The sequence below is a fragment of the Crocuta crocuta genome, unplaced genomic scaffold (assembly GCF_008692635.1).
Source record: "Crocuta crocuta isolate KB4526 unplaced genomic scaffold, BGI_CrCroc_1.0 scaffold118, whole genome shotgun sequence".
NCBI lineage: Eukaryota > Metazoa > Chordata > Mammalia > Carnivora > Hyaenidae > Crocuta > Crocuta crocuta.
The window spans coordinates 9,371,057-9,383,626 of NW_027551558.1; the positions used below are offsets into that span (position 1 = coordinate 9,371,057).

Below are 12,570 nucleotides of genomic sequence, written 5' to 3' on the forward strand. Positions count from 1 at the left end.
CGCGAACTCTCGGTGACCTTGGCCGAGTCACTTCATTCCCCTCCGAGCGGGCGCCTTCGTTTGTAAAGTGCGAATTATAAGCCCTGCCTACTACATGGGGCGTTTTGAGGTTCGGTGGCGAGACTCTCGGCGGGGTACGTGGAGCACCAGGCGGTTTGCCGGGGACTGCCCACCCTGGGGCGGGGGAGAGGGGGCTTTCTGGGGCAGCGTTTGGTTGCGGGCTTTGGGCAGGAGCTGTCCTTTGGAGATTTTAAAGACTCCCGAGCGTTACGAAGTAGTTGCAAAACTTTTACCATAGGAAAGAAACTTGAAGGGCCTCCTTGAGGCCCACGTTGCCCTGCTGTTGGGAGGGTGCTCACGTCCTGGCCGCGGAGACGCACTGAGGTTTAAGAGAATGGTGTGGAGCCGCCGAGCGAGCGACACCCTTAGCTTTGGAAGAATTAATGTTTGTGATTTCTGTTGTTTGCCCAAACACTTCCTGCCTACGTAGGAATTTATGGTGCTGGCCAAGCGAGTTGAGTATGTGTCCGTGTGAGGCCTTTGTGAACAGTGGATTCAGTCGTCTGTACAGTAAAGGAATTCTGTAGGGATTGCGTATGGAGGATCCTGTGGTACCTATAGCCTTTTTGGGCGATGTTGTGGGATCTCAGCAGCCCTTCCTATGGCGGGCAAAGGTCTGCGGGGGTAATGGACACTCCATTATGAACGATAGAAGGACACAAAAGTAAGAGGCGTATTAGATATCCTAGGTTGGAAGACACTTGGAGTCTTTGAATTGACTTTACACTGAAATTTCTCACTGCAGGTGACTAGCATGCAGATACCCGGTCTCTGACTTGCTGGCCCTCTACTGACATGGCCCACCGGGGTGGGGAGAGGGACTTCCAGACGTCAGCACGGCGCATGGGCACCTCGCTGCTCTTCCAGCTTTCGGTGCACGAGCGGGAGCTGGACCTGGTTTTTCTGGATCATAGCTATGCCAAGCCATGGAGTGCCCACCCAGATGCCAGTAGTGCCCGCCCCACCCGCATGCTCTTTGTTACTCCCCGGAGGCAGCACGAAAGTACCATGTGAGTTTGGGCTTCTCTCCTAAGGGCTGCTGCTGCCCTAATTGGGCAGGAGGTGGATGGTGGGGATTAGAGAGAGTTTTATTGTGGGAGATTGTCTTGAGGGCCTTGGATACTTCAGGCATCTCTGTTAAGCATTGTGAGGATAGCAGGCCTATCTGTAGACCTTTGCATTCAAGACCTCTTAAGAAATTAGGAAAGCAAACAACATCTTCCACATAATGTGGTATAATAAGACTTGTATAGAAAGAGCGGAGAAAAAGACTGAAGAGTTATTGCCACTCAGGATTAGACTCATTCCCTTTAGTCTGGTGTTCTGGCTTGCTCCAGCACTGGCAGCAATAACCTTTGTATGGTAATGTGATTTCCTTCTGCTTGCTTCACCCAGCAAAGTTTAGAAGCATATTCCAAGACCTTGCTTTCTCTCTTAGCTTGTCACCACCCATGGGTGCTAGGTCTGATTGTATTTTCAACTGGACTACATTATAGGGTAAGGATTTTTTTTCATAAACTTACTGTATAATGTGTGATACAGTTACAGTTGGCCTAAATAAAGTTGGTTAGCAGATCTTTTGAGCTTTAAGATATGGTATTCTAATTATATTTCAAGATTGGTCGATATATTCTATTTTGATGATCAAATCATGGCCTTAATAATTTTATAAACTTTTTGGGGGGAAGAGATTTTTTTTTCTATGTTTTAATCTGATTGAAGGTCTAATATTTCCTCTAGCACAGGTTTTAGGTGTGTTGGTGAATAGAGATTTTGGATTTTGCTTCTTTATCTCTCTCACTGAGCCTTAATGAGCTAGAGGTGCCATGATGTGCATTTGAAACAGTGTAGAATAGTGGTTTTATTTCATTTCCCAGTGAAGGCAGCATTTTGTTAGCTGTTTTTGTTGTATAGGGTGGGGGATTTGTGACTTTTAGGAATAATCCAGCATAATTTTGATACCTCTGGCCTAGGGCATAATTGAAGAGCTCTTTTAAAGCTTCTTGTTAACATTGAAACTCCTGTGTTCAGATCTCATGATACTTTGTGAGATTCTGTGGACTTGCTCATTTCAGTGCTTAGAAACTTATTTCCCCTTACAAGTCATCTCCATATATATCCTGAAAGTGGGAATTTAGCATGTTCTAGGGACTCTTTTTAGGTCATTGTGCCTAGAATATGGGTGTAGTGAGGATGTTAGTTGGGGCTAGGGGAGAAGTTGGCCCAGGCCACCTCGTGTAGGAATTTGATGCTAAGAGTGATGTCACTGAAGGACTTTAAGCTAGAGATTGGATTTATATTTTTGAAAGACCACTTTGAATTTTTATTGAATAGATACATTTCGGAAGTGGAAATAGAGAAGGCCTGCTAGGAGACTATTGCAGTGGGGACCAGGAGCAGGATAGTACAGATAGAAAAGAAGGATGGTCTTGAGACAGATTTCACAGTAGAGCCAACAGGACCTGCTGTGGTGAATTGGAAACATGGACCAGGGCTAAGGGGAAAGGTGAAATTAGGATGACTCAGATTTTTAGCTTGAGAAGCTGGGTGGTGCCATGAGTTGGGGACGGAGGGCTTGGGGGATAGGTTTGGAATGGCGAAATCCAGAGTTCTCTTTTAGGCAAGTCCAAGTGCCTAGCCCAGTGTCAGGTCCCGAGAAAATAATCAGCTCTTTCACCTACCACCCGATCTAGCTGCACATTATTTCACTTTGTTTCATAATAATGTAATTATTGCAGCTATCGGGAATGGGTGTAATTAAGATCACTGGGGTCAAAAAGTTGAAATGGTATTTGGTAGACAGTCAGTAGGCAATTTTGATTGGTATAGTATTTTGAGTGACCAAGTTGGTGCAGTGAAGAGCCCTTTATGGCACTAGGATTTCATTAACAACATTTTAAAATATGAAAGACCCATCACATGCCCATTTCTATTTGTTTCTGTTCTAGGCATCTTACACAGTGAGTTAAATAAGGTGTCTACATTCCAGGTGATCTGACTTAGACAATCATAGACTTTTACAGCATATAATTAACTACCGGTTGACTTGCTAATGACAGGGAAAGTATGTATGAATAAATTAAAACTCTAGGCTAGCACTGCCCAACAGAACTCTCAGCAATGAAAATATGCTGTGTATCTGAGCTATCTAATATGGTAGCTGCTAGCCACATCTGTCTGTTGAGCCCTTGAAATGTGGCTAGTGCTGCTGAGGCACTGAGTTTTTAATTCTGTTTACTTTCTATTTAAACAGTTGAATGTGGCTTATAGATACTGTATTGGAAAGCACATCTAGGCAATCAGGTTTGCTTATGGAATATATTTGTCTTTTAAGAAACCCAGCTGTTTGTTATTTTTTGTATAGACTCATTTAAAAATGACTTTGTGTTCCCCCAGCACATACATAATAGCATGTCAGAGGGCAGAGATCTAGACAGGTGTGGGAAAGATGACTTTGGATCAGAAATACTTTTCTTGTGGGTGTAATATGCTTATACATACTTTAAAGCTGATTATATTAAAGAGTCATTTTTTGGCAACCAGGTGATCGTTAAAACACCTGTATTGTGTGAAGTACGTGTGGCTTGGTCCTATTTCCTCACCTGTTTACAGTGAATCAGACGTTCCAATAGATGTGGAGACAGTCACATCAACCCCTGTGCCGCTCTATGACAATCAGAAGGCACGCAGCGTGATGAACGAGTGTGAACGGCATGTCATCTTCGCCAGGACCGATGCAGATGCTCCTCCTCCACCAGAGGACTGGGAGGAGCATGTCAACAGGTAGGCCACAGCTCAGGAGGACTGGTCACTACAGCGTGATAGTCATTGCATTGTAAATATTTTGTATCATCATCTTCATTGAAACGCATCTATTAGGAGCTTATTTCATTTGCAGCCACACAAGTCAGAATGTTTCCTTTTTGTTTGTTTATTTTTGAGAGAGAGAGAGAGAAACCACATGTGCACAGGAGCGTGCACAGTAGGGGAGGGGCATAGAGAGGGAACAGGATCCGAAGAGGGCAAGTCAGAATGTTTTCTTAACTCTCTGTGTTATAACTCTTAGCTCAGGATGCAGTGAGGTGCTTGAGGAGGGCTTACATCTCAGCCATCTTTGCATCCCTGACACCTAGGACACTGCCTGGCACATAGTAGGCATGTAATAAATGTTTATTGAATAAGTAAATGAATTAAATATGATAGGTATGACTAGTTCTGTATCTTATATAGTACAGGTTATATATGATATGGGACTACAAACCATTAAATAAGAGTACATTTATAAGATACTGTACTTATATGGCCTATAACTAGAGTAATGAAAATGTTTTGGAGTTACTTGAAGAGCTAACAAATGTTTGATTTGCGTGGCTTTTAAAAATAAATTTGTAGTCTGTGGTTCTGAGGGAACACTTCAGCCCATTTTCATGAGTTTGTTGGCTGATTTTATTCCCATGCTTCCCACTGACCCAGGGGACTCCACTCCTCTCCAGCTCATTTGTCATTGTTTTTTTAGCATACTTTTTTTTAAAAAAATGTTTTATTATTCATTTTTGAGAGAGAGAGAGACAGAGTGTGAGAAGGGGAGGGGCAGAGAGAAGGAGACACAGAATCTGAAGCAGGCCCCAGGCTCTGAACTCTCAGCACAGATCCCGACACGGTGCTCAAACTCACAAGCTCTGAGATCATGACCTGAGCTGAAGTCGGACACTTAATGGACTGAGCCACCCAGGGACCCCTAGCATACTTTTTTTAAAAAAGCTTATTTATTTAGAGAGAGAAAGTGCAAGTCAGGGAGGGGCAGAGAGAGAGGGAGAGAGAGAATTCCAAGCAGGTTCTGCACTGTCAGTGCAGAGCCCAAATGAGGCTCGAACCCATGAACTGTAAGGTCATGACCTGAGCCGAAGTTGGATGCTTAACCAACTGAGCCATTAAGGCTCCCCTCCTTTAGCCTATGTTTATCTTTTACTTACTGCATGAGTGTTATGAAGATAACATTTATATAGCATACAATTTACCTGTTTAATGCGTACAATCAGTGGTTTTTAGTTTATGCACCACCACAATCAATTTGGTGAACACTTTTGTCATCCACAAAAGAAACTACCCATTAACAGTCACTTCCCATTTCTTCCCAACCCGTTCAAGCCCTGGCAGCCACCAGTCTATTTTCTGTCTCCCTAAATTTGCCTACTGTGGATGTTTCATATAAATGTGTGTGGCCTTTTGTGTCTGTCACTTAGCATAATGTTTTCAAGATTCATTCATGTTGTAGCACCAGTTAATACTTCATTCCATTTTATTGCTGAAATTCCATTGTATGGATATAATACATTTTGTTTATCCATTCATCACTGTTGGATATTTGGGCTGCTAACATTTTTTGGCTATTTTGAATATGTTGCTATGAACATTCATGTGCTCATTTTTTTGTGGACATATGTTTTTAGTTCTCTTGAATATATACCTAGGAGTGGAATTGCTGGGTCATCTGGTAACTCTTTTTAACTTTTGAGGAATTTCAGACAATTTTCTTTTTTTTTAAATTTATTTTTTAAATGCTTATTTATTTTTGAGAGAGAGAGAGACAGAATGCAAGCAGGGAAGGGACAGAGAGAGGGAGACACAGAATCTGAAGCAGGCTCCAGGCTCTGAGCTGTCAGCACAGAGACTGATGTGGGGCTCGAACTCACGGACTGCGAGATCATGACCTGAGCCAAAGTCGGACGCTTAACCGACTGAGCCACCCAGGCGCCCCTCAGACCATTTTCTAAAGGGGCTACACAACTTTACATTCCCACCAGCAGTGTATGAGAGTTCCAGTTTTTTCACATCTTGCCAGTACTTGTTACTCTCTGCCTCTTTTATTTTTATTACTGTTCTAGTGGATGTGAAGTGACATCTTATTGTGGTTTTAATTTGCTTTTCCCTGATGGCTCTATCTCTATTTATCTACTATGTGTAAGGGAATGTTAAAATCTTCACATCAGGAGCTGATAGGTAGTAAACTTGCCATAATGATGGAAGGCTCTTGTTTTATAATAAAGAGGAAGAGGTAATTAGATAGGAAGAAGGGTACGAAGGTTTGAGGCAATTGGCATGATTTATGAATCTGGTCCGAAGCAGGGAATGAGATTGAGGAGGTATACTTGTGTGAGCAAAACAGTAGCTATTGAAGGAGGAGCAGTTCTGCACCTGGGTGAAGAGCTCATGAAAAAGTTGCTTGGGGTCTTGAATTGGAATTAATGTTGTGCCCTAAGAAGGGGCAATGCTCTCCAGAGCTTCAGCTTAACAGGGAAACTTCTGCTGTGATTGAAGATCAACTACTGGAATATTACCGGAGTCCGTGAATTCAGCAAAATGGTTTATCACCATTGTTACAGCTAATAGTAATTTTAAAAATAGTGACAGTGGTAGTAACAAGAAAAGAACTACCATTTGTTGAGTGCTTTCTAGGTGCCAGGCATTGTGCTAAGCACTTCATATGCATTATTTCTTCTAATCCTCACAAAAATTCTCCGAGATCTATCCCTTCTTCATCTCTATTTTATACGATGAAGAAACTGAGCTCAGGGAGTTTAAGAAACCTTAGTTTAGGAAGTGATGGAGCAGAGATTTATTCAAAGCAAGCTGTCTGACTCCAGAGCTCAGTGTTCTTGGCCATGTACCCTCTCTTTAAGGGCACATCTGTCAACAAGAGAGAACAGTTAGCGGTGGCTGCACAAGGCGGCCTCACACTGTCCTTTTGCGGTGTTAGAGGTTGCCTTGTTCTCAGTTTGCAGTTTCTGAAACTGCATGGGAGAACTGCATGAAGGTTTTTTTTTATCTGTTCACCCATGGTCATGATCAAGAAGTTTTTGGGGACTCTTTATACTTACCAAAGTCATTAGAGACTTAATGCATATGAATATCAGTTTCTTAATTTATAAGAGAAATAACTTGCGAGGCTGGTAAGATATGGGGGTGGCCTGGCCAGAGCATCGATTCTCAGTTTGAGTCTGGGAAACTGTTCTGTTCCAGAAATGGGTGGTGAGTGGACATTCTGCACTGGAGGCACCCTCCTTCAACAGGGCAGCTAGATGTGCCCATCTTTCCTCAAAGCAAGATGGGCCCACAAAGTAGGCCAGGGCACACCTTCATCTGCCCAGTCCTGCAGACCAACATTGACAGAGTCTTATCTTTGGCTTGTCTTTCTCCATGTGGACCTCCATCCTTCTGTTATGACATTGCCACAGATTGAAATGATTAATTAGCGCTCAGTTTACCTCAGATTATTTGTTTTTTAGTGTCTGATGAGATTTTGGAGGCGTCTTCTCATTAGCAACAGGCTTACAAACCATCTCTTCAGGTAGGTCACTTTTGCACACAGCTAATTTCATAATTTGATGATACTTACTGGCTTCAATTTCAGAGGTCACCATTTTATGACCTTGTACCCCCCTATCCCCCGCCCCCCGAATTCTGGATGTGTAGCCTGTGTAGAGCTTGCAGTTAGTTCCCTCTGCTCTGATTATAATCATCTTGTTGCCATTCTTTCCCTTGACTTGATTGTTAAATTGCTGCTTCTTTTCTTCCTGTATAAAATCATGTAAAATTACAGTTTCCCACATCAAGAACTCATGGGCTATAGGACAGCACTCTAGAAATCCGTTTTTCCTCAGAGCTACTGATCTCTCTGTCAGTAGAGTTAGAAACTTAAGTTATTATTGTTAGTGCCCCTTTTCCCCCTCTTGAATTATTTCATTATAAACTACCTTTAGATAGCTTTCTGTGTATAGATAATCAGCGCCACCTCCCACCCCCAACTAACTCTGACTTTCCCTGGTAATGCCTAATATTTTGTGAAACAGTTTAAATATCCCTCTCTGCCTAATTTAATTGTCTAGATCAGGGGTTGGCAAACTCTGATCCATGTACCAAATTTAACCTATTGCCTGTTTTTTATGGCCCATGAGCTAAGAATTTAGGTTTTTCCATTTTCAAGTGGTTGAAAAAAAGTCAAAAGACACGTGAAATTCAGATTTCAGTGTCCATAAATATAGTTCCCTTGGAACACAGTCATGTATGGTATTTAGGTATTGTCCATAGATGCTTTTGCACTATACCGATAGAGTTGCAGAGTGGTGACCAGACCAAATGGCCCACAAACTCTGAAATAACAAAGTCTTTTATAACAAAGTTTGCTGACCCCTGGTCTAGATCGTGTTCTTATATCTGCATGTCAAAGTCATATGACTTGGAGAACCTTTGAAAATGGTTTACATTTGCTAGTACAGCAATGTTGTCCTGAGGAAGTTGGACCAACATTTTTGTTTTTGCAGATGTTTTGTCAAACACCAAGCTTAATTAGATACATAGCTTTTGAAAGACATTTAACAAAATACTCCTGACACATGATATTTCTTAGTGTTGCTGAAATGGAGTTTAGGACATTTCCAACATTTTAGTAAAAGAATCTACTGTTCTCAAGGAGGTTGTCTTGTCTTAGAATTCAGAACTTCTGAATTCACCCAAAGGAAAATTGTTCCCGTTTAAAAATTTGCTCTAATTATATCTCTTAATATTGTGTGTATCTATCTGTGTATTAACCTTACGTTGGATGTTTGATATTTTGAGTCTAAGATCTGTTTTTGAGTTCTTTTTCCCTCTCCCACTCCTCCCTCTCCTCTTTCCTCTTCCTTTCTCCCAGTGCCTAAGCAAAGAATTTTTATAATCTGAGAAAAATAAGTGTGGCCTATTCAGTCTCAGATGTTCTTTGTCTCTCCCAGTTTGACTTCTGGTTAAAAGAAAAAATCCTTTAGACATTTTCATATTGAGTTAGTCTCTCTTAAAACAGTATCAGAGAAAGAATAATTGCCTTTGAAAATATCAGACTTTCCTGGGACCGGTGTGACTTTGGCTGCTTTGGATAAGATGAGTCAGACATCATTCAGGTTCTCTCAAAGCATAGGGAACATGAATTATCTGATCTCATCTAAGAAATGTAGAAAAGGCACTTTTGCACTCATGAAAATTGAATTGGTTTAGGTAGGGGGAGCACTTTGACTCACCGCAGTTCCCATCAGCTATTTGACTGTTTAGACTTGTATTTAAAATTCTGTCTCCTGTTTTTAAAATTTTCCTTAATTATATCTTTTGCATGCTCTTTATCTTAATCTTGGGTTAGATCATTTTTTTCCTGCCCACTTAATTTTCCAGCCTCCCACGAAGCTAACAAAATATAGAGAACACATTTCAGTTCTTGGAATCGCTTTTGTTATATATCCAGCAACAATCCTAAGAACTTTTTCTGGGATTTTAGACTCTCAACATTGTGGTTTTTCAGTTTAATTTCAGCTGTCATTGGTGTATGGTAGTAATTTCTAAGTAGCTTTCTAGCCCCCATTTTGTTCACATCATTTTCCTTGCTCTCATCATTTTGGGTTTTAGAATAAATATAGAGTAAGAAAAACAAATAGAGAAAACATCCTGTTATATAATAAAGAACAGGATAATTTTGGAAATGTTGGTGCCTCGTAAATAAATTATACCTCATTCTCTGTCCTTGGAATTAGTGTATGCAACATGATCGATAGACTTTGAGAAAGCAGAAGAGATTGTTGAACATGAAGAAAGTATATTCATTGCTTAACCTGGTTGATTAAAAGTAAGCATTATTACCGGAGGTGAGGCTACAGTGTAATGATACCACTTCTGAAGTGTTGCAGTTTCTTTAAACATATTATTTTCACAGAACTGGAAATTTGAAGTGTTTAAGGCAGAATTGGAAAATTTTGAAATTTTTAACACAGCTAGCTTTTGATCTTTTGTTTCCACTTCAAGAAATACTTGCATCCTAAGGAGATTCTTGCATGCCCCTATAAAGATGTAGACAGATATGTGTATGTGTGTATTGGTGGGGAAAAGAAGGTTGGTCACTGCAGCTGTTTATAATAGCAATAAAAGGCACAACCTAAACGCCCACCAATAAGGTAGAAGCAGCCATTAAAAACAAAGAGTTGTGTTGGGCACCTGCGCATCTCAGTTGGTTGAGTGTCTTGCTCTTGATTTCAGCTCAGGTCATGATCTCGTGGTTCATGAGATCAAGCCCTGTGTTGGGCTCTGTGCTGACAACATGGATGGAAATATATCCGTTTATTTCTGAGCCCACCTAAAAATTGCTACACATGAGAAAGACACTACTCAGTGAATATATTGTACATTTAAATAATATGTAGAAAATGAGGTTATGAAAAAATCAGAAGCCTTCCTGATCCCAGGGTATCCTGAGTGCCAACGTTGAGTTGAAGCTTCTCCCCATCTCCCAAGTCAAAAATCTCTGAAATATCAAACCACAACAAAAACTGATTGGATTCTGATGAAGTAGCAGGAATTAAGCCACAAGAACTAGGGGAAAATAAGAAAAAGGACAATTCCACAAAACCTAAGACTGCTTTTAGTACCCCAGGTTACAGAAAGGTGTAGCAAGGATAGCTACTTAAGATAGAGGGTGCTTCTTGAATTTTCGATCATGGTCTTCAGCTACTCACTTACGACTTCTCCCTCCATCAATTATTATAGCTACCTGAGTTTTTGGTCGCTAAAAGGAGGTCCTTAGAGGTTGTGCAGTCTATATCTATGTTACAGACCAGGAGACTGAGGACACACAGTAAGCTCTTTATTGCAGAGCTGGTTAGGGTCCTGGCTCCTAGTTAGTGTTCTCCTGGACTGTGTGTAACTGTAGTGAGTTGTAAAACTGGAGATGTGGTAGGTGGAGATTTTATTTTACAGAAGGAAGAGAACCTTCTCCCTTTCTAGAGGGTATTTACTCTTTCTAAGCACAGTATAGGATAGTTGCAAAAAGTGAATAACAGGATAATTTGCCCCATATCTGCATATTTACTGGGCTGTGTTACTAGTATTCTTAGATGACCTGTATAAAATAGGGTATCTTGGTGAGTGTATGATGGAAGGATTACTAATCTGTTATAGAGTAAGAGAAATTGGGATTGTTGAAGTTTCAAACAGCTTCCCTCAGTTTGCCCACCGTGGTATCATGAAGGGCTCAGTTAACAGTTGAGCCTGAGTCCTGTTTTGGCATTTCTGTCCTGCTCAGTACCCATGTGCTTAGTGTGGTAGGGAGTGTGAGGGTTGGAATTTGTACTCAGCTATTTATGGGACTTGGTATGTAGTGTGTGTACAGTTCATCCATTTATTTATTCAGCAAATGTTCAGGTGGCTTTTATGTGTCAGACACTTTTACATGCTGGCAATATAACACTTAAACAAAGCTGATAAAAATCCCTGCCATCTTAGCATTTATATTCTAGCAGAGGGAGACAGACTAAACAAAGAAGTAAAATGGGTAGTAGAGCATGAGGTGGGGATATGGCCAGAAAGGGGAATAGGGAATCTGGGTGTTGGTAGTTTTAAAATAAGGTTGAGTCAGGGGAGGCTCATTAGAAGGTGACCTTTGAGCAGTGACCTGAAAGAGAAGGAGTCATTGTTTCAGTAGAAGGGATGGATGACAAGGGCCCCTGCTCAGTAGGTCAGGGGCAGTCTTGGATAATGAGGTTGGAGAGACAGTGAGGTTGTTAGACAGACTGTAAGGAGGTTGTTGTTTTTAACTGTACAGACAGACTGTAAGGATGTTGTTGTTTTTAACTGATTGAAATGGGGCCACTAAAGGCCTTTGAGCAGAGTGTCATGATCTGACTTATGTTTTTTTTATTGATTTTTTTCCCCCCGTAATTGATTTTCCAAATTGACTTTCTAAAAGGTTTTACTAATTTATATTTCCATCAACAAAGTATGGAGAAACCTATTTTCTTATACTTTCATGACAGACTATTAGTAAACTTCTTAGTAACTTTTAAGTTACGAAGTAATAACTTTACATTTATTTAATCTTTAATAGCTTTTAATAACTAATCTTTAATAACTTAATAACTTTATAACCACCCATTTGATAGGTGGAAAATAATATTTTATGATTTTAATTTGCATGTTTGATTTTTGAAGGGAGTTTACATTTTTGGATGAACTGCCTTTCATTTTCTTTGCTAATTGTTTTTGTTTTGAGTGTTTCGTCGTTTCCTCACTAATTTTCTGGTGGCTTTTTCTATTTTATTTTATTTTATTTATTTATTTATTTATTTACTTTTTTAATATTTTTATTTATTTCTGGGAGAGAGAGGGAGAGAGAGNGGCTTTTTCTATTTTAATGAAATGGCAGTTATTTTTCCATTGCAGTTATTTGTTTATGATAGTTTAGTGTTTTCTTTTATAGACGTTTATAATTTTTTTGATCTTTGTATCTTTAATATTTGTCTTTTATGGCTTCTAGGTCTTTTTTTTTTTTTTTTTTTTTTTTTTTTTTTTAATGTTTTATTTATTTCTAGGAGAGAGAGAGACAGCGTGAGCAGGGGAGGGTCAGAGAGAGAGGGAGTCACAGACTGAAACAGGCTCCAGGCGCTGAGCTGGCAGTCAGCACAGAGCCCGACGCGGGGCTCGAACCCACGAACCGCGAGA

General features: G+C 40.4%; 1 protein-coding gene across 5 annotated transcripts in view; it reads left to right on the forward strand.

Annotated features, from left to right (window-relative positions):
- Positions 1 to 12,570, forward strand: part of KANSL3 (KAT8 regulatory NSL complex subunit 3) — a 40,727-nt gene that overhangs the window by 362 nt on the left and 27,795 nt on the right. For 2 of the 5 annotated variants that reach the window (XM_077749220.1, XM_077749215.1), the window contains exons 2-3: positions 806 to 1,070; positions 3,673 to 3,843. In XM_077749220.1, coding sequence (XP_077605346.1) covers positions 856 to 1,070; positions 3,673 to 3,843 — 386 coding nt within the window. In that variant the 5' untranslated portion in view covers positions 806 to 855. Of the gene's footprint in view, positions 1 to 17; positions 135 to 805; positions 1,071 to 3,603; positions 3,844 to 7,346; positions 7,409 to 12,570 lie in introns of those variants that run through there. The other 3 variants (XM_077749216.1, XM_077749217.1, XM_077749218.1) reach the window with 3 other exon arrangements.